Source organism: Gekko japonicus, unplaced genomic scaffold (genome assembly GCF_001447785.1).
Source record: "Gekko japonicus isolate JY-2015 unplaced genomic scaffold, Gekko_japonicus_V1.1 scaffold281, whole genome shotgun sequence".
In the NCBI taxonomy this organism is placed as follows: Eukaryota; Metazoa; Chordata; class Lepidosauria; order Squamata; family Gekkonidae; genus Gekko; species Gekko japonicus.
Genome location: NW_015174281.1, coordinates 837,873 through 860,221, shown reverse-complemented (window position 1 = coordinate 860,221; position 22,349 = coordinate 837,873). Strand labels below are relative to the sequence as shown.

Here is a 22,349-nt window from a genome sequence, read left to right as displayed (position 1 = left end):
TTCACCCCTGTAATTATCTTGGGGCATTTTTACATTCTACACTTCACTCGAGTTCACCCCTGTAATTATCTTGGGGTACTTCTTGTACATTGAGGTCACCCCAGTTTCGCCCCACACTTGTCCTGGGAATAAATGAATGCTGTTATAACCATGGATAAAATGCCAGGTATTGTGTCCCAAGTTCAACTCTGATAAAACCAGGGATGAGATCCAAGTGCGGAAAGGACCAAAATGTATCACAACTCTCAACCCACGCAGAAGCAATACAGACCAGTTTTCTCTCAGCACTCCCAACCCATGACTCAGACTAAGCAGAGAGGAAAGCAGTTCTCCCAGGCTAGGCTTGCCAAGTCCCCCAAGGGGCGGGGAACCCCCCGCCCCAGAGGCCCGTTCCCCACCGCCGCCGGATCGGGCCCCGGGGGGAACTCCGCCCCGACGTGCACGTCACCAGGAAGTGCCGTGACGACGCCGGGCACGCTGGGGGCGGGGCCACGGTCATCCGAGGGAAAACTATGGTTTTCCCTCGGATGGTCGTGGCCCCGCCCCCAGCGTGCCCGGTGTCATCACGTCACTTCCTGGTGACGTGGATGCGGCACGGGCGTGCTCCATGATTGGCCTGGGAGTCCCCCGCTGCGGAGGAAGGTAACACTTGGGAACCCTATCCCAGGCACAAGCAGACAAGGTGTGGTTCCTCTACCTGACTAGTGCAGAGCAAGTTATTTTGGGATAGGTTATCCAATTTTTCAGTTGCATGGGCTCAGTTCACCCAAGGCTCCTGGTTTCTCTCAATAATAAACAAGGGTTACTTTCTGGAATTTATTTCTATGCCTCCTTTTCAGCCTCGCCAATTCCGATTCAGCTGATTCTATCCTGGCACAAGATGTCTCCCCACTTCTGGAAAACAGCTGCACTGGTGGCATGGTCTGATCACAGTATTTCTTCTAGGAATTTTGCTATAGACAAAAAAGGGGGAGGAGAATGTCGCATCCTAGATCTCAGGGGCCTCAACAAGCATCCACGGGTATTGAAGTTTAGGATGATTTCCCTTCATGAGGTCCTACCGCTTCTATCAGGGGAGTTGTGGTTTGCAGCCTTGGACCTCAAACATGCGTACTTCTGTATTTCTATACATAATTCATGTAGAAAATTCTTAAGGTTTCTGTTCAATGGCACTATCTATGAGTACACCGTTTTGCCATTTGGGTTGGCAGCGGCATCGAGGGTTTTCATAAAATGTGACTCGGTGGTAATAGTACATTTCAAGTTACAGGGTTGCACAATCTACCCTTGATGACTGGTTGTTCACTACCACATCCCCTGAGCTCCTCCAGGCACACCTACACCTTATTTCAACTTTAGAGGGCTTGGGGTTCATAATTAATTGGGAGAAGTCATTTGGAAAGCAGCAGACAGTTATTAACTATGCACCACTATCAGGAAGCATCTTCATGTGAATGAGTCACTGTAATCTTGGGTGAGAATGGGACGTTTTAGGGGACGGCCATCTTGTTTTTAGGAATCTGAACTTGGAAGGGGTTCAGAGGAGCACCAAAATTGTTCATTACTTGTGATGTATTTTTAATATTTTGTATTGTTCTATTGTTTTATTCAGCCATATGCCTTGTAAGCCGCCCTGAGCCTCCGAGGAGGGCGGGATAGAAATGTAAATAATAAATAAATAAAAATACATTTTATGCAGAAGAGACATGCTATTCACTCGTGTCTCTGGGAGAGAATGTACAATTTCCTGCCTTGGTTCAGTTGGTGTGGCTAGAAGAATTCATTAGTATTTTGCCAAATTAACTGCCTGGCTTAAGAGACTTAAAGTTCCCTGCCTTTCCCTGGGTGTTGCCAAATGGTTGGAGGGAGAAAGTTGAGAGAGCTATGCAAAGGAGCTTGTTGAAGAAGCCTCACTTGAGCTGTGGGTGTCATGATCCCATTTTCTTTGGGGCTGGAATAAGGATTTGATGCTTCTGTGCTTCTGCCTTTTAGTTTTTCGACAGAATCCCATATTAATAGCAGGAATTCCTTGCTGATTTCTGCTAAAAGGGATGTATTCAACAAAAATGGTCAATGATCTGGAGAAGTACCCAGTGCTGAAAGCGAAGGAGAACTATTAGGATTCTGTTAAGGTTTCCTATAAGTGGGTCATGACAACGCTACAGGTGCCATAAACCTTTACCTATGGACTGGTCATTGGGGTTTCCTTGAAGATAAATCTGAGCATTTGCAGCAAGGTCTAGTGGACCACATGTGGTAAATCAACCACAGCTACACGGGAAAAAAGGATTCCTAGACACAGTCTTCTTCACTACCAAATTAACCACCAAGTGCCACATTTTTTGTTCCATGGGGACGCTTTCCAATTCAAATGGGTTGGACACCTTTTTTATGCCTTCCCGCCTCTCAGTATTGTCCACAAGTTAATCGCAAAACTCAGAGCCGACCATTCAACATGTATCCTGTTAGGCCCCCTATTGGCCTTGCAAAATGTGGCTCCTGGTTCTATGGAAGACGCCCAAAGGGTTACACAAGTCCCTACTACCCGTTCTGCACCCAGATGTAGGGTCATTGAGTCTAACAGCATGGTTTTCATACAGGGTGCAGCAGGCACTCTTAGCTTCACACATGCCATCCACTAGGTCATATGCGGCAAAGTGGAAGAGGTTCTCAGTATGGGCATCTAAGAGAGGAGTCTCCCCTGAGACCTGTACACTGATATTTTTTTACTATCTCCTGACTTTGAAGGAGGGGGGCTCAGCCTCCTCCTCCGTTAAAGTGCATTTAGTAGCAATATCAGCTTTTGACAAGAACCTGAATGGGGCCTCAATTTTTTTGGCACCTGAATCGTAGACGTTTCTAAAGGGTTTACTGAATTTGTATCCTCCTGTTGTCCCTCCAACTCCGCAGTGGAGCTTGTCCTTGGTTTTAACAAGTCTTATGCATAAACCATTCGAAACCCGAGCAAGGTCTGATGTGACTTTCCTTTCCTACAAAACAGTCTTTTTAGTGGCGATTACTTCAGCACGTGGAGTAGGGGAGTTCATTAAATTTCATGCTGACAAGGTAGCGTTGCGACCCAGTTTGCACTTTTTATTCAAGGTGCTCTCCAATTTTCATGCAAACCAAGACATCACTCTCCCAGTCTTTTTTCCATCTCCACCTTCAGAACTTTGCACACGCTTGATGTTAGGAGGGCACTGCTCTTTTATTTAGACCGTGCAAAAATGGAATCTGTTCATAGTCTTTAAAGGTAAAGGTTCCCTTGCTCAAAAGCCAGTCGAGTCCGACTCTAGGGTTGCGGTGCTCATCTCCGTTTCAAAGCCAAAGAGCCAGCGCTGTCCAGACATTTCCGTGGTCATGTGGCCAGCGGGACTAAACACCAAGGCGCACGGAATGCTGTTAGCTTCCCACTGAAATGGTACCTATTTATCTACTTGCAATTTCTTGCTTTCGAACTGCTAGGTTGGCAGGGGCTGGAACTAGAGACGGGAGCTCACTCCATCATGTGGCGCACTCGGGTCTCGAACTGCTGAACTACCGACCATCCACAGTCTGCAGTTCAGCGTCTTAACCACTTGAGCCACCGCAGCTCCTTCATAGTCTTTAGGGGCCATAATAAAGGCAAAACCTGCTTCGGCTCACTCTCCAGGTGGATGGTCTCAGCAATAAGGTTGGCCTATGCTGAATGGAATACGCCATGCTCCATTGCATTGAGGGCCACATGGACCCAGGCCTCCAATGCAGCCTCTTTCCCCAGGCTGGCACTGGACGACATCTGCAAAGCAGTAACCTGGTCGCCGCCTTCAATGTTCATCAAATGCTACTCCATGGACATAGAGGCAGTGCTCCAATCAATCTTTCGCTGACCAGCCCACATTTACCTGCTGTTTTCCCAATGTGGGACTGCACAGAAGCCTGTAACTGTTGTTCACCGAGTGCTCTTCCGTCCCTCCCTCCTTTCCCCACTGTGGACTGCTCTGCTGTTGGCACCTCACGGTGATGAAGGGAGAACGGAGGGAAGAGCGCCCTCCCCACCATCATGTGACCCTTTGGGTGGGAAAAGCAGGGCTCAAGATGGAGGAGAGGAGGGAGAGCTCCTGGACCCTGGAAAATTCTAAGCCCTTTGGGAGCTCGTTCCCCCATGGCAGGCCTGCAACCTCACAGTCCGCCATTCGTGCCTGCACAGAAGACCACTCGATGAACAACAGTTACAGGTAAGTAACCTTGTTTTGCCATCCTCTTCTAAATGGCCTCGCTGAGGACAACACCCCAGTCCACTGCAGCTCACATTCTACAGCAGGTTGCATGCACCAAACTCCACCAGTGGAACTTTTTGCTAGCAGTGGACTGGAAAAGTGGGTGAGCATATAGTCAAGCACATTTTAGACAGACAACTCAGAGACCAAAAACCTTGAGACATGCTGTCCATGCAGGAGGAAAAATGAATTTTCCCTTTATTTCCCTTCCTATTCTTTCAGCCGTGCAACCTCCGCAAGGTGCAGCTGATGTCAAAAGAACATGGGCAGCAGATACAAAACTCCAGACCCATTTGAAGTTGCCCACAGTGGGCAGGATCCCAAGATCTCTCTCCCACTAGCAGCAGTGTTTGCATCAGGCGAACCCTCCTTGCGGTAGAGGGAAGCGCCACCACTCATTGGACAGATGCCTGTGATCCAGCCCAGCATTTTTTCTCTTAAAATTTCAGATCAACGCCCGTACCATAGAAGACATTTTGCAAGTAAACGATAGAGATTTCAATATAAAATACCATTATGACTTGAAGCACTGCAGCATGGAATGCAGCATGGAAGGCAATAGATGAGCTATTTTAGCTTGTTTTAAATTAAATATATATATACATAAATAGACACGCCAAGAACAGAGGGATTGGTTCTCCCTGCCCCTTATTGCAACCAAGTCCTGCAGTTTGAGAGGATTCAATGTGAAGGGGGGGGGGAAATCCCCCCCTTGGGTGACAAGAAGGATCATAACGTTCTGGATCTTCACGGGGCCTCTCACACTCCATTCTTCACCAGCTCTTGAACCCCATTCCTGTCGATAACCAAAGGAGCATGGAACTCTTTGTCCTTCACAAATTCTTCCAGGCCCTAATGAAACAAAAAAGCAGCAAGAAGTTAAGAAGAGCCAGGGCTATTTTTGGGCCAAAACACACAGGAACGGAGTTCCGGCTGGCTCCCAAGTTGGCCACGCCCAGCAGGAACTCATTAGCATAATAGGCCACACCCAACAGCAGAGACTCATTAGAATTGGCTACATTAGGGGTGTGTGGCCTAACATGCAAAAGGGTTCCTGCTACAAAAAAAGCCCTGGGTTTTGACCCCAAACAAAGTCAACAGAATAAGAAGCAAAAGGTGGGTGCAGCTGGATGACCAGACTTCTGGTAACATGGGGTGTGTGGCCTAATATGCTAATGAGCTGTGCTGTCAGGGGTGTGGCCTAATATGCTAATGCGTTTCTGCTGTTGGGTGTGACCTATTATGCTAATGGGTTCCTGCTGGGCTTTTTCTACAAAAAAAAAAGTCCTGAGAAGAGCCCTGCTGGATCAGACCAGTGGTCCATTTAGTCTGCCACAGACTGGCTAACCAGTTGCTATAGAGGGCTAAGCAGGTCATAGAGGCCGAGATCCCTGATGCTGCCTCCTAGCACTGGTATTCCAAGGTTTAATGCCTCTGGACATGGAGGTGCCCTTTAGTTAGTGTAGCCAGAGCCAATGGACATCTCCTTTATGAGTTCCTTCTGGCTTATGGTGACCCTCTGAATTAATAACCTCCAAAACATCCGATCGCTAACAGCCTTGTCCAGGTCTTGCAGACTGAGGGCCGTGGCCTCCTTTTGTCTTCCTCTTCTCCTGCTGCCTTCAACTCTTCCTTCCATTATTGTCTTTTCCAGTGACTCTTGTCTTCCCATTCTGTGACCAAGGTATGATAGCCTCAGTTTAGTCATTTCAGCTTCTAGGGAGAGTTCAGGCTTGATTTGGTCTACAACAGGGGTGGCCAAACGGCAGCAGCTCGGGAGCCACCTGTGGCTCTTTCACACAGTCTACTTTAATGCTAATTTAAAAAAGCAAATTTGCGTATTTTCCAATAAAAACGTGTGTGTAATATTTGTTTATGTCTTGCGGCTCTCAGACATCTGACGGTTATTCTGTGTGGCTGTTACGTTAAGCAAGCTTGGCCACCCCTGGTCTAGAACCTATGTACTTGTCTTTTTGGTGGTCCACAGTATCCATAAAACCCTCCTCCAACACCACATTCCAAATGAATCGACTTTCTAATCCCCTTTCAAAGCCATCAGTACTAGTGGCAGTGGATACATCCACTGGCAATGAATCCCACAATTTAATTACCAGTTTGGTGTAGTGGTTAAGTGCGCGGACTCTAATCTGGGAGAACCGGGTTTGATTCCCCACTCCTCCACTTGGACCTGCTGATGTGACCTTGGGCCTGTCACAAGCTCTGGCACAGCTGTCCTTGAAAAGGAGCAGTTTCTGTCAAGAGCTCTCTCAGCCCTGCCTACCTCACAGGGTGTCTATTGTGGGGAGGGGAAGGGAAAGGAGATTGTAAGCTGCTCTGAGACTCCTTTGGGTAGTGAAGGGTGGGGTATAAATCCAATCTCTTCTTCTTGTTGTTGGGTGAAGAAATACTTCCTTTAGCCTGTTGCCCCATCAACTTAACTGGATGCTTCTGAGTTCCAGTATTATGGGAGACTATCCACTTTTCCCACCCCGCATAACTTCATGCACCTCTAGCTATATTCCTTAGTCAGAGGGACACCTGGTAGAGTTGGGTTCAAATTCCTGTTTGGCTAGGAGCTTGATGGGTAGCCTTAGGCCTGTGAGCTCCGCTTCGCTTCCTTGTCTGTAATTTGGATTAGTGACTCCCAAAGGGTTATCCGGGGTATGAACCAGATAAGGGTATCAGGATAGGCTTACCAAACGCCGGCGGGGGAAATCTATTTCCTGGCAGGATGCGTGCCGCGGGGGACGGCTGTGCGCGCTGCACCCGCCGTCGCCAGGATGTGACGCTCCGCGTTACTCTGGCAACGGGGCTGTTTGGGGTCCCGTTGCCAGAGTAACGCGGAGTCACATCCTGGCGACCGCGGGTGCAGCGCGCACAGCCGTCCCCCGCGGCACGCATCCTGCCAGGAAATAGATTTCCCCCGCCGGCGTTTGGTAAGCCTATATCAGGAGCACTTAAGTGTTTATGCCCATAAGGAAGCAGCCGTTTCCATGTTGCCAACCCAGGATAAATCATTGTGTGTCTAAGTCTCCATTTTGGGGTTTCCACACATGTGGAGCCAGTCGCTTTGGGTATGCTATGCCCCCTCTAACAGCATATCCCCACAGCAATCATCCCCAGGGCTGTGGTGCAGTAGGAGCTTTGCCACACAAGTACTCACCATGCATTAGCGGTGGGCCCCACTAATGAATCCCCCCCCTCCAGCAAGTATATGAAATGTGAATAGTGTACTCTATGGGGGCTCCGGCACAAACTCCATCGGCATGGCTGTTGATTTGGTTGTATCAAGTAGAGAAGCTGCTCTCCTTTAAGTTAGCTGGAGAGTACCGGGCTTCACGTGGCTGTTCTCTTTGCACCCAGCACCAGTGTTCCCTCTAAGCTGAGTTAGCGTGAACTAGCTCACAGCTTTTTAGCCTCCAGCTCACAGATTTTTGTCTCAGCTCAGGAAGGAGGGCTCCAGAGCAAACTCATTTATGCAGGAGCCAAATCGCTCGCTCACAACTTTAATGCCAGTAGCTCACAAAGTAGAAATTTTGTTCACAAGTCTCCCCAGCTTAGAAGGAGCATTGCCCAGCACCACTTACTGGATAGCACAGCAAAAGTGTGTGTGTGTGTGTGTGTGTGGAGACGACAAACCAAAAGCTTCATACATGAATTAATCCCATTAGATTCAGATACTGGATGCTCATCATCTTAAGTGCATGCAAAGGATTCCCCTTGTTTTAAGGACAGCCTCCTTGCCTATTCACCTACAGAATTATCTGGCTCTGCCCATCTTTTCCTAAGATTGGTGGGTGAGACCTTGTACCAGCCTGATCACAGGCACTTGAAACAAGAGGCAGGGCCTTTTCAGTGGTGGTTTTTTCCCACTGTACAACTTCCTCTGCAGAGGGCTTCTTTGTTGGGCCCAATCCTTACTGGATTTAAGTGGAGAAGAGGGAAAAAGACCACTTTCTGGAAAAGCAGTCTGATTTCTGAAGAGCATGTTGGGATTTGATTCAAGTGTGTTCATTTTTTTTAAATAACTTTTTTATTGCTTTATTACTACAAATACTACACAGGGAAAGGGAAATGGTGAATACTAAAACACTAACCAATAAAACATTAGCTACAGCAAGGATCATAATACCTACTAATTTTCTTAATAGTCATTTCTACAATTATCAATACAAAAAGGAAAATGAATACAGGAATGATACTGGCTGCCTTACTTCAATATTCGTAAAGATAAATCAAGTCCATTTGGCCAGATTGGGTACATCATAGTCTCAAACAAAAACTAGCATTTCAGACTTTCATTACATTTCATTAATTATCTCCTGTGATTTTTCTTATCAAACTTCATTTGGACCTTAAGAGTTTTTAGGAGTGTGTTCATGTGCTACCAATAAAGGCTCTTGTTTTTAGTGAGGTGGCAATTAGGGTCATATTCAATGTGGTTTGTTTATTAGGGACGTTCATGAAACTCTCCTCTGTCAAATTTCTCCCTTCTTTTTAATGAAGTAGCTGCACCAAGCCCACCACACCCATCTCAGGATGGAAGTCCAAGATGCTGTTTCTATCTGCATCCTCTGTACCAGTTCCATTTCCACGGAGCTTGTGCAGAAGATAATTCCCGGTGTCCCGTGCAACATTTATTTCAACCTACCCTAAGCATAACAATAAGAAAAATACCGATGTGAACAGGAACGAAAAGAAAGCACCCATAATGACTTACTTCACCCCCATAGGAGACGAGAGGAGAAATCTCACACTGAATTGGCAAGTCACTGGCATCCTTCAGACTAAAGAAGAAGGGGGGGAAGAGAGGGGAAAGACAAACACAACCGTTTAAGGCAAGAGACATATTTATGATGGTTTGAAATGTCACCCCTTTTGCACTTGGAAAGGGCTCTTGCACAGCTTTGCTGATTTAGCACTCATGCCAAGGAAACAGCCCAGTGCTGGAAAAAAAGCGTAGAAGGAGTCCACATAGAAGTGCCCAGCATCTGGATTCACAGGGTTTAATTAAGTGCAGGCCACAATTTCTTCCGCTTGTTAAAAAAAGAGAAAGACGCCAGCAGTGATGGATAAAAAGAAGCAGGAGTTTGAAGCACAGCACCCCTTCCACGTGCACGTCTCTATCTCTCTCTGTCACACACACACACACGCAGCACAAGTTGTTAATCAGAGCGCACGAGTGGCTAAAAGCCACCCAAATGCCACTTCAAGTCTTCAGCCCAGTACATCTGGGCCACTTCAAAACATTTATGAATTTCCAGGATTGCTAAACTCGGGGGGGGGGGGGGGGGGGGGGGTGGCATCAGCAGATCAGCCAAAGTTAGAGCAAGGCTAAGAATTAAAAACGTATTTCAGTATTTGTTGAGGCTGTTCTGATTCCAGGGCGGTCACTGTAACAGGGACTGAACAAGAAAATATCAAAGCCACCCTTTACACACTCAACAGGACTGACTGGTCTTGCTCATTCAATTACATTATTTATTGTTGTTCTTCCAAAAGGAAAAAAAGTGATCATGCTTAATTTATGTCAATGTCATCAAACAAACTGGTTCATCTGTTAAGAGGCAGACGAACCAATCGATAGCCCAAAGGATTGTTGTTCATGGAAAGCATTTTGGTGCAGATAAAACTTAAGGCAACCAGTCTTGTTTTTTATTATTATTGATTTTCTTTATACATATATATAATATCCGTATTATAGTAATTACATTCGAGTCTGATCTTTAACATTATTGTCTATCCATTTACAAAGTCTCGACCATTTTTTTAAAAAACATTCTTCTCCTTTTCCCTGAATCAACAAGACAACCAGTCTTGTTGAGCACATTCACAAACGTGGTTTTTTACCTACACTGAAGGGCTTTACCAGTGTGAAGTTTCACAAGAGACTCACAGCCCCTTTGTTTGAGTCAAGAAGTAACTCCTTGGACTTCTTAGCCCAGTTAACCCAGCTGTAAAATGGGTATGACGCTGGCTTGGTAGAAGCCAAGCAGTTTACCTAGCCCATACTGGCAGTTCTTCAGATTAAAGCAAAGAGGTCTTCAAAAAACAACAATCAACTGGAGATTCTCAGGAATGAATCTGGGCCTTTTCCGTGCTAAACTCTACCACTGAGGCATGAGGTCTTCCTACTACAAGGATGCGTCTCTTGGACAAAGAACCCTGAGGAAGGCTTAGATAGGGGACATTCAAGCACACTCAAGCAGAACAAGCCAAGAGCACCACCACTCTGAGAGGCACTACTCTGGCTTGCATCTTACAGGATTTCCAGAAAGGAATCGAAGGCATTTGGCCAACATTATACAGGATCAATACAGGAGGCCACATTAAGTGTTAAATTATGGTGTGCGCATAACCACTTGTGGAGCCCTCTATACAGCCCTGCAAAGGGGCGGAGTCTCTACCCACACAATCTGTAGTTGATTAGAGGTATGAAGAAGCAGAAGGGTGATGGTGAAACTCACATCGCTGCTTTACAGGATTGCTAGAGTTGCCCTGCCAAGAGCTGTTTGTGCAACACTATCGTAAGTTATCAGTGGGTAAATGGATGGTTTCATGAACCCCAATGCTCTTTCCAAATGGGCTCAGAGCTCAGACACCATTCAATGTTGTCTGGAACCAAACTGTAGCGGACGCTCTGCACGCTGCTCAGAAACTGAGGCACATGGTCACTACAGCTGGGCCAGAATTCCCAACTTTAAAAAAAGGAAAACAATCCACTTTGCTTCTTGAGACTAGACGTTATAAGTTTATCAGATTCATCTCATCAGTCACATGCCAATGCACGTGTGTGCAGATGTGCGTGTGTCTTGTAAAAAGGAGTACCGTCCGTGTTAGGCTTCCTGATAGGGTACTTGACAGACCCAATGAAACGTCAAGCTTTCTTCCAGAATGGCAGATTCACAGATCTGGCAGAAAACCTTGACCATATTACTCATTCTAGTAGGACACATCTGATAATAGCTTAAAAAAAAGAAAAAGCATTGCACAAGACAGAAGCCCTGTGACCTGCTGTGGCTAGAACTGTGTAAGTCCGGCGTCAGCCGGCAAGCCAGCTGTATTAGTTACAAAGGCTTTTGTGACACTAATACTACAATGGTCTATATCAAGTAACACCCAGGGACATCTCTTAGATGAAAGAATATGTTAGAGAAGTCTGCACAGAAGCCCCAGTTCCTCTGGCTGCATTTAGACTGCAGAATTACTTAATTACAACTTGAAAAATGTTGGGCTTGCCATGTTTAGTATACTCTCCAGTGCTTCCCGTTATCTATCACATGCCCGCTTTCTCTTAAATCTGCTTGCCTTTATCCAAGCCAGGTGATTGTGGGTCTCCCCCTCTGGAAGGTCTTCTGCTTATTTATTTTTCAGATTTTTATCCCGCCCTCCCGGCTGAAGCTGGCTCAGGGCAGCTCACATAAAAACAGATAATTACATTAAAACATAGTTGCAGTTAAAACAATTATTCTGAACTTTTCACATGTCACCTTCCGCTCTTTTGAACACCAGTGAATCCTGCACTAGTCTACAACTGGCACAGTAACAGCGTGCAAAAGAATACATCTCAAGTGCAAATTTGCACAAGTACAAAGAGGACAAAAAGCCCAGTACTGTCACTGGGTATTCTAAACTGAGGCAGACGGAAGATGCAGGAAGAAAGTCCTCTCTCTTCCCCAGGACTCCCAAAGTTTTCTAAGTTCGTAGATGCAAAGATCGGCAACAGGAGGGTTCTTGGCTCAAACTAGTCCCTGGAGAGCTAAACCTTCCTGGTTGCACAAGGCAATAATAATATTAATACAGCAGGAGCGGCGCCTTCGTGAAGGGGACTCACAGGCAGGACAAGGACAAGAACAAGAGCCATGTGGGAGTGGGGGCAGTAGTAAAGCGGGGAATTAGGCAGGATGGGAGTGGATCCAACCCAGCGTATGCTCAGTTTTTCAAAAGTCAGGACAGCATACAAGTTAAGGCATTCACCTAAGAAACAAAAGTAGATCCCTATGCTGCAGATCTAGGGTTGGATTCAGTGGAAAATTCTGCTTTTCATAAGGGACGTCCATCAACAAGATGCATCTTAAGAATGCGCTGAAACAGCACGTGTCGTGTTGATTTCGACTGCCAATGAAATATACTAGTCTTCACTGCATTTCTCATGTCCATGGACCTCCCCTCCCCACCCCAATGTAGCTGTGCTTTTGTGATGGATATCTCACTCAGAGTGAATCAGAGCTTTTATATATTTATACATGTATATATATTTATACACACACACACACAAGCTTTCTGGCCAAGTAAAGAATAAAATCCAAATGAATTCAGATCTAATAACATGCTTTTCTATCTTCCTGTTAAGCAAAAGCTGCTAAAGGGAACAAGAAGCCAACTCCTGGAAGTTCTGAGTCAAGCCCTGCAGAGAGTCAGATTTCCCCAAAGGAATGTGGTCAAGCTACAAACTCATCTCAAAATGCAACCAGCAGTAGCTACAGGACCCTTCAGTCAGTCACCCACCCAGCTTACAGTTCCAGGGACAGCTACTGAGAAACAAATCTATCACAGCGACAAAATGACCCTCCTCTGTGAAACCAAGCTCAGCGCGAAGATCCTGCATGCTGCGGAAAGATGTTAGTCTGACCACAAGCAGAGCCCCGTTACCATGCATCCCCCAACAGTCCAGGAGGGTATATTTACTTGTGATTGACATCAGCTTGGATTACATCTGACCTTCCGTTTGTGCAGCTGTCCCGCGGGAAGAAAAAGGATGAACAGAGTTAAGAGGATATGTCAATTTAAACACACACACACACTCCATATGGGGTTTAGAAACAAAGTCAATTCAATATATCTGGAGGGGAGCTGGGAAGTGCTGTTGGCTGAATCAGCTGTGTCTCACCCCCAGAGTTTACTTGTAAAATAGAGAACCTTCCACACACACACAAAGGAAGTTTGCCTGAACTTTGCACTCAGTCCCACTGCCAGACATCTTGTCCACCTTTCTGAAAAGCCACGTGATTTCTAACTAAGATAACCTGTCTCAGATTGTTCCTTGTTCACGTGGATGCCATTTTTAACTACCAGGATTCCCCCTGCCCCCAAAACAATCAAGGCTAATCCCCTACTCGACCACTCAAGTCCCATGATCCAGAATTTTAGATCCCTTGAGGGAAGTACGGACAGAGGAAGATGACTGACAGGTATCTTTCCCAGCATCTGCTACCTGGAGCTACTTACATTCAGATACCATGATAAGCTGCAACTGAAATTCAGCTGCGCACAAACACAGCTTGTTGCTGTGCTCCTCCAGGCCCCTCACTCCTCCCTCTGTGCACAGAGCTTGTTACTACCGTTCTTGGTTTGGTCAAGATCTAGTTCACCATGACAGCGGAATCCAGGCATTCTGATTAAACAGAGTTTACAAGCCATACAACCCAAGATTCAAAACCTCGGGTTGATTACTGTTTTGATCCCAAAGAGTGATTAACACATGGAATTCACTGCCACAGGAAGTGGTGGCGGCTACAAGCATGGACGGCTTCAAAAGGGAATTAGATAAGCATATGGAGCAGAGGCCCATCGGTGGCTATTAGCCACAAGGTATAGATAGGGACTCTGGGGCAAGTGATGCTCTGTCTCCTTGGTGCTGGGGGGGGGTCAACAGTGGGAGGGCTTCTAATGTCCTGGCCCCACTGGTGGACCTCCTGATGACACTGGTATTTCTGGCCACTGTGTGACACAGAGTGTTGGACGGGATGGGCCTTTGGGTTGATCCAACATTGGCATCTCTTATGTTCTTATGATTCCCAGCTCTGCCTGGAGTAAACACAAACTCCAGTTCATCAACATTTACACTTAATGGTGAACTGGACCTTCATCGCTTTGGCAAGTTTTGCATCAGACTACATGCATCCAAGGCGAAGGGTGCAGGCTGCTACAGCACCAAGCTGCGTTCATGCCCAGAGTTTAAGGAGGGGTGGGGGGCTCAGTGTAGTAGAGCACTTGGCCTGGAAAGAGCAGCTATCCTGCTTTCTCTGCCGGGTGCCTTTAAAATTTTTAAGAGCTCAGACTATTGTAACAAGGATGTTATCTTGAGACTGGTTTATACATCATGAAGCAGAAAGTACAACCAACTGAGGCAGCTACGGAAGGCAGACACCCACTCCACCTTGCCTAATTTGCCTTCAACAGTTTCCAAGGACAAAAGAGCTCCTTCTGGATTCACTCACGTCAGCACTCTGGAGGCTCACAGATTGGCTTTGCTTGCAGTTATGGAGTCTAATACAGCACCCAAGGCGGCTTACTAGCTTTTTCAACCCAGGAGAGAACCTGCTTGCTGCTGGTACCACCCTCGGCTAGGAGAGGCTGGTATGTGCTGGGAAGATGAGGTCTATGGGGGAGATTCTCCAGCAGTTTTGATAACGTGGGGCCCAAGTCTGAACGAGGGAGCATTGGAGCTTGCCCTTACACAATTGGGTTCTTCCTTTCCCCACCACCCTTAAACCCAGGGACCTTCAAGATGTTCACCACAGCTGCATCTGCAATTTTGAATCCCACACACAGTACAATGGCTTTAGCTACGCAAAAGAAGTCAGGTTGGGGGGGCGAATTAAGCACCAGAGACATCTGCAGCATGGTATGTGAAACACAGGCAAAGAGTGATTGCATCCCACCTCACGGGTCTGTCAAAGTCCGTATTTGTCTTCTCTCCAGGGGTCTCAGGTAGAGGGCTTTCAGACTCACCTGTTACCTGCATCGTTTAAGTGGAAATTCTGGGAACTGCACCTAGGGAATTCTGCACACAAAGGAGGTGCTCTACAGCTGAGCCACAGCCCCTCCCCATGCTCTGATTACAAAGAACTAGAGGCAAAAGGAGGAGGAAGGCCAAGAACAACTTACCAGGGAATAGCAGGGAGGCGGGTTCCATTTTCGTCCACAAAGTGGCCACCAGAGTTGAGGACCCAGCGGTGGTGCAGCGACATTAGGGCATGACGAGCGGTGGTGGGGTTGTCCTTGCCATTCTGGCTATCTGCATTCTTTAACGGGGAGAATTCATCTTCTCGCAGCACCTCGTATACCACAAACTTCCTGGATGGGACAGAAAGCAGAAGTGGGTCTGGTACGTGCAAACTTACGCCTGGGCATTAGTAATAAACTCAGATGCCATGTAGAGTGACAAGGATTCAGACGAGGAAAGGAAAGGCCTGCAATGGAAACCCTACCTAGAGCCTCCTTGGAGTTCGAAGCCTTCAGACACAGAACACAACAGCCTATAGATGGGGCAATGGAATGAGGCCAGAAACACCACAGTACCTTGAGCAGATTCCCAATGGACCAGAACTGGTACCCACTGATCCCCAAGACAGTCTCATAGTAAATCCACGAATGATCCTTGCAAGCCCCGCCATCCCCACGGGAAGAAGGGCGGGAACGTCTTTGCCAGGTGAATGAGACCTGAGCTGAGCTTTTGTCCCTTCTCTGTTGCAGCTGTTTGGCCCATGCCCTCTGGTCACACCCTAGTTCAAGGACTCCTAGCCCATGGGTCGCTGCTAGTGGCCTTCAACGAGCTGGGCCGGAAGATCCAGGACTAGGCCTAGGATGTCATGCATTGCACTGTTTGTTTTTTCTGTTTATTTAAATTGTGTTTTGTAAACCGCTTTAGGTCCCTGCTGGAGAGAAGAGTGGAGTAAAAAAGTGAATATATACCTCGATTTGTCAGAGGCTTGGGCAAAATGCTTCTTTCTGATCTCTGCATAATGAGACCTTCTTGCCCCTCTCCTGGCTATTTGTGCCTGAAGATTCCGGGCAGCTCAGTTTCCCAGCCAGCCTTGGAGCTGGCCCACTCCACCACCCCATAAAGCGATGAGCATTCCTTTCACATTCTGAAGCCATGAGGGTTAATACACAGCTTTAAAGAAAGCTGAAAGTCATAGACCAAAGTTTATTTGTTTATACTGATGTATTTCTTCATTCCCTGTTTTCCTTCGCAGGGGGAACCTAAAACTGTTTACAACACTTGGGGTGCGGTCAGACGGCGTGCTGAGAGCGGGTTAAACTGCTCCGGTTCTAACCAGATTATATTTGATCTGGATAATCGTGATCACACTTACCTCCCTTATCCCGCCTAACCACGCAGTCACATTGCTCCCCGGCATCCACACTACTGACACGCGGGAGCGTGCGTCGGTGGGCTTTTAAAAATTTCTCCTCAGTTTGTGCAAGCACATAGGTGCCCCTCCGTAGAAGGGGGGAACTATGGCGCATGCGTAGAACCACCAGGGCAAATCAATCCAACCCCTCCAACAAAAGACTTCCCTTTAAACATCTGACCTGAAAATGGCCTCCGTGAGATCCCGAACTCATCTAAATGCTAAAATAAGTGACTGTTTTAATGTCAGTTTTCTAAACGCAGTGGCGGAGCTCCGCCTATGCGCGCACCGCCAAGCATTAAAAAATGGCGGGCAAAAAGCGGAAGCCTCAGGCAGCTTTCGAGCAGGGAGGGGGTTTAAACCGGAAGTGGCTTGACACCACAGGAGTGATCAGACGTGAGAAAAGTGCGGCTAGAACCGGAGAATCAGGAAAACACCACTTGGGGACCTGGTAACAAAATACTCCGTTTTAAAGGGGGTTTGAGCCAGAAAGTGACGGCTAGGGACGGTGCGCAGCTGTTGGGTGTGTGAACGCGGATATAAAATCCGTTACTGAAGCGTGCCGAAAGCAGACTAAACGGCCCGTCTGAACGCACCCCTGATCTCTCACCTATGCCATTTTATCCTTACAACAGCAGGTTAGGCTGTGAGCTAGGTTAGGCTGAGAGAGCACAACTGGCTCAAGGTTACCCAGCCAGCTTCCATGGCAGAGCACGGATCCAAATCTGGGTCAGCCAGACTGTAGGCCAACACACTGACCGCTAGAGCACACGGGTGGAATGGCGCAGAACACAAATGGCAATGCAGCAGACACATCATTCTTGACCACAGACAGACAAGCAAGCTAGAAGGGCCAATGGAACCTACTTAGCAAACTGGAAGATGTCAAATACAAACTTCTCCATCTTAATCCCATTTGGTTTGTCTGGATTCAAAAGCTTCCCAGTGACCACGTCCATGTATGGGATCTTCTTCTGGGCTACATGGTGTTGCAACTGTGGCTCATAAATGCTGGAACAAGGTTAAGGGGAAAAAAATCAGACTCAAATATGCTTAAAGCGAGCAGATCAGTGGCTTAGGAACGCAACACAAATGTATGAACCAACAGCCTGTCGCAGGCAACCTGAAAGCAACTTGGGTAATTTACACAACCTCGCGCAGGTTCCATTCAAAGCATGTGTGGTTTGATCAGCAGTTGGAGGGCTGGGTCTGTCTAGGGTCAAATGCAATTTCCATGTACTAGATACTGGGGGAGAGCAACAATGGAAGGAAACCCCCTTCATGCCATGCTTGTAAGCCATCTGGCCATCTGTGGCTGCAAACTGAATATTGGACTAGGCAGTTCTTTGATAGAGTGTGAAAACCTTGCACTAAAACAAGGAAGAGAGAGGGAAGGTGGACAATTGTAAAACCAGGGTGGGAGAAGCTGAACCTAGTGGAATTTCGAAACGCTTTGTATTTACAGATGCCTGAATTAATACGGAGACCTTGGGCCAAATGCAGGCAGAATTCAGAGATCTTAATTAACACCCCTCACTTGGACCTCCACGTTTACTACATATGGCAATTATTTGCAGAAGCTCATAGGGAATCATGCAAAGGCAGAAGCCCCCGGGAAGAATGTTTGTTTGCAGATTTACTGTTCTGGTTGCTGCTAAATCATCCCAGCCCTGGGATTTAAAAGACTGGTGGTGGGACCAGCATTCAAAAGCAAACTTTAAAAAGTTACACAATGTCTTGAAAACGTAAAAGACCTATTGCAGCATAAGCTTTTAGGATGGATTACACGACTGGACTCTTTCAAGAGGTATTTAGCACGTAACTTTGGAGACTATGTCCAAAAGGTATATTGGACAGCAATTACACAGGTCCTACTCAATGCCCTTTCTGAACACTGGGGCAATGTTTTGTTTCCACCCAGCTGGAAACATACCTGTGGGACTAATCTGGGTGTACAACTTGGTCAATATTGAGGCCTACCTGTCAGAAAATGGTTTAAATAACCCTGGGGCGCCATATGTTCCCCAGGTACCTTTCCTGATAAAGCAGAGGAGTCAATTTCATGTGCACTGGCTGGGGGAATCAATAGGGGTAAATCTGTATTCTACTGTTTCTCTTCTTCCATTTGGTAACATTTGGCCAAAAGTAATAATGACTTCCTGAAGCATAACCCTTCATAAACTAGAGCCTAGGCAGTCATGTGCATAAAGTGGAATCCACAATAAGCAGATGCACACCAACTGAGGACAGTGCTTTCCACACCCAACAAGTTAACTACAAACTAGAAGGTTTAAGAATAAGAGAATACGGTTCTGCTGCAATTGATTAGCATGGTGTCTTTCCAGAATAACAAAACTGATTGACAGCAAAGGTTACTGAGCTCCAGAATTCCCTTGATAGGGCTAACTGGTGGTCCAATCCTCATTTGTTTAATCATTTAGTATTCAAATGAAGGCAGGGGACCATATGGATCATATAAGACATGCAGCACAATCAAGAGATAACACTTTCCCTGGAGTGTACCAACTCCAGCTGCAAGGGAGAATACTGCACGTTTCAAAATTCCCTAAATCTGTGGAGGGGGAAGAGGAGAAAGATAGAAAAGACTCCCTGGTAAGGGGGGGGGGGGAATACAGCATGCTCCGGAAAAAACAAAAAGCTAAGCTGCACCAAACCATGGTAGGTGAATTCAAATGTGCAATTCCTGTCTCCTACCTCCACTTAGAAGTGGTACAGTCCAGGAAAAAAAAACAATTCCAAGTTGATTCTGCTGCACATACCAATTGGCTCTACATCCTCAGCAATGAACAGGGAGACAGCAGGAGACCCAGGAGGGGGGGGGGGGGGGGAGGTATGAACCAGGAAAAGATGCAACACCCCAAGAATGCTTGAAAGGAAAGGGTGTTGACTAAATACAGATTTTGACCTGTAATAGAAGAGTGAAAAACATTCAGCATTAGGTTACGCAAACAGTCCACGACCGTTGGATGCCCGTACTTGACAACATCTTTCAGGAACTTGATCGTGAAGTAGTGGTTGGCGATGTTTCCAGCATTAAACAGAAGCCGACCATCCTGACTCCTCTTCTGCGCCGTGGCCAAAGAAATCTCACTGTATTCCACCACTTGGTAGATGCCACCCACTTGGCACACCACGCCAACTGGCTCGGTGGGATTGGTCTTCTCCACGACCTGAGAGAGGACAGGCACAGCATGCAGTTGAAAGGGCTGCTAGAAACGGTAAAGGTGTGCATGTGGCCGGAACAGAAGGGCAGATGTGTTTGCAAAGCCACTTGTATTGGCCCTTGTGTTCAGGCCACTTGCACTTTGCAATGAGGCTTCCATTGGGCTCTTATTTGTTTTTAACTGTCTTTCTAATACATACATGGATTTTTAATATATTATAAGTCTACACTAGTTTTTTTTTTTTTTTTTAATATTGGCCCTTTATCAGACTTCTTTCTTAGGCTTGGATAAGCGTCAAAGGCATTTTATGGGGCCCTCCCCAGGAGGTATCACCCCAAAACAAAGGATGGGTTATTCTGTGTTCGGGTGAAGTGAAGGATTTCATTAACACCGAGGAGGGGCTGTGGCTCAGTGGAAGAGCCTCCGCTTTGCATGCAGAAGGTCTCAGGTGTGATCCCCAGCATCTCCGGATAAAAGGATCAGGCAGTAGGTGATGTGACAGGTCTCTGCCTGAGACCTAGGAGAGCCATTGCCAATCTGAATAGACAATACTGACTTTGGCGGACCAAGGGTCTGATTCAGTATAAGGCAGCTTCATGTGTTCATTGTACTGCAAAAAACATATACAAATTCAACAAAAGGGGGGGGGGAAACTGTGTCCCTGAGGGAATTGTAAGGATGGGGAAGTGACTGAACTCCACACATGGGATCTGCACTTCATGCCTATCTGTTCATTTATTCATGGTGGCTGGGAGCCAACTATATAGCCAACTCTGTCATCCCTCTCCTTCAGCAAAAGGCATAAAAAGTTAGTGGAAGAGCAGTCAACTTCTTCCATCAGCTGGAAGAGAAAGCCACCCTGCTCACTACTTAATTAGAAATACAGAACTAGGAAATTGAGCTACTAGGAGAAAAATTCCTGGAGTCTTTCAGTGGGCCACTTATTCTGGAACACGCTTACTCTACAATGGAGGAAATCAAATAAAACTGTGTTGCAATCCTTCAAGTGGAAAACAACTGGTTCGGTTCTATCACATAAGGAGGAGGAGATTGGATTTATACCCCGCTCTTCACTCGGAGTCTCAGAGCGGCTTACAAACTCCTTTCCCTTCCCCTCCCCATAACAGACACCCTGTGAGGTAGGTGGGGCTGAGAGAGCTCTTTCCAGAACTGTCCTTGAGAGAACAGCACTGACAGAACTATGGCTTGCCCAAGGTCATCCAGCAGCTGCAAGTGGAGGAGTGGGGAATCAAACCCGGTTCTCCCAGATTAGAGTCCGCGCACTGAACCACTACACCGAACCTTTAAGACCAGGGGATGGCAGAAGAATTACAAAGAACTCCCTCTGCAGTGGATTTTTCCCTGCAGAAAAGTTTTCTGTGATTTCATCTGCACTTTTATTCTGTTCTACAGAGCTACATTCAACACAAAAGCCTGCATACTCCCAAATTAACAGTGACGCTAACACACCAACTTATTTCAGTAGCCATGTGACAATGCTCACCATTTTACACAGTGTACATTAAGTACTTTAGATAAATATCAAAAGTACTTTCTCAGCAGTCCTGGTGGAAGCAGCCTCCAGGGGGAGAGTCTGAAGCCGAGAGAACACCGGCTTGCCGGAGGGGGCCACCTTGTGAGGTTATGTTTAAAAAACAGATGGTAAGAGTTGCTCTAGTTTCAATCTGTTATTTTCCTAGAACTAACAGTATATCCTGTGGTTACAATAGCACTACAACAGCAATAGAATAAACAATCATGACAAATATATTATACCATCAAAATATAACAGTAGAATTTGAACAAAAGTTCTCTCACATGTAGCGTTCTCAAAAACAAAAGTATGGTTCTTCCTTCTAATACTCTTTATGTGTATATTCTTATTGCGTTTTGGAATTATGGAATCTGCTTAGAAGAAGGTTTTGCCTCGAAACATGGAAATTATCTAGAAAACATATCAGCATTAAAAAGGAAGATTCCTATTTATTATTTATGGACTCTAATACACAATAAGAATATACAGATAAAGAGTATTAGAAGAACCACACTTTTTTGTTTTTGAGAACACTACATGTGAGAGAACTTTTGTTCAAATTCTACTGTTATATTTTGATGATATAATCTATCAGAAGTATTTGTTGTGATTGTTTATTCTATTGTTGTAGTGCTATTGTAACCACAGGATATACTGTTACTCTGTTGTTACTGTGGCTGGTCGAGTTGATATATTAATTTTTCTAGAACCAACAGCACAGCAGCTGTCTGTACCTGATCCCCAAGACTACACAGAGCCACTGTACATTACAGACTGAAAAGGAATCCATTCCATGCAGCCTCCTTGCAATACCATGTACCTTTGCTCCGCAATCAGCTCCCTTCTGTACACAGAACCCAATGAACCGGGGGTCAGCCACTTTCACCAAAATGTTGTCGACACAGTAGATGTGGATGCAGCCGATGCCCCGCCGTTCCATGTCCTCCACGATCCGCTGGGTGCCTAAAGCTCTGTACAGGCCGCCATTGCCGTCTTTAAGAAGGATGTTGGGAGAAAGAATACTTCAGTGTGCCAGACATTCGCCAATTGAAATCAGTTTCTATCCCACCATTCTCGGGCTTTGCCGGACCCAAAAAGGCAGGTTGTGGGAGTTCATAAATTCATCGCATTCTCAATTAAAAAAATTAGACGCATCAGCAGCACCACTGCGGACATTAATTCGGTTTGCCACAAATGGTTTCTAAATAGAGTCAAAGTTCTCCCTCCCTCA

At 46.3% G+C, this 22,349-nt stretch overlaps 1 protein-coding gene across 2 annotated transcripts in view; it reads right to left on the bottom strand.

Annotated features, from left to right (window-relative positions):
• Positions 1 to 3,589: 3,589 nt before the first annotated feature.
• Positions 3,590 to 22,349, bottom strand: part of UAP1 (UDP-N-acetylglucosamine pyrophosphorylase 1) — a 31,789-nt gene continuing 13,029 nt past the window's right edge. Inside the window, exons 5-11 of one of the 2 annotated variants that reach the window (XM_015423853.1) lie at positions 21,939 to 22,111; positions 19,397 to 19,590; positions 17,267 to 17,410; positions 15,150 to 15,338; positions 12,948 to 12,995; positions 8,980 to 9,046; positions 3,590 to 5,111 (exon numbers count right to left, since the gene is read on the bottom strand). In XM_015423853.1, coding sequence (XP_015279339.1) covers positions 5,019 to 5,111; positions 8,980 to 9,046; positions 12,948 to 12,995; positions 15,150 to 15,338; positions 17,267 to 17,410; positions 19,397 to 19,590; positions 21,939 to 22,111 — 908 coding nt within the window. In that variant the 3' untranslated portion in view covers positions 3,590 to 5,018. The remainder of the gene's footprint in view (positions 5,112 to 8,979; positions 9,047 to 12,947; positions 12,996 to 15,149; positions 15,339 to 17,266; positions 17,411 to 19,396; positions 19,591 to 21,938; positions 22,112 to 22,349) is intronic. The other variant, XM_015423854.1, reaches the window with a different exon arrangement.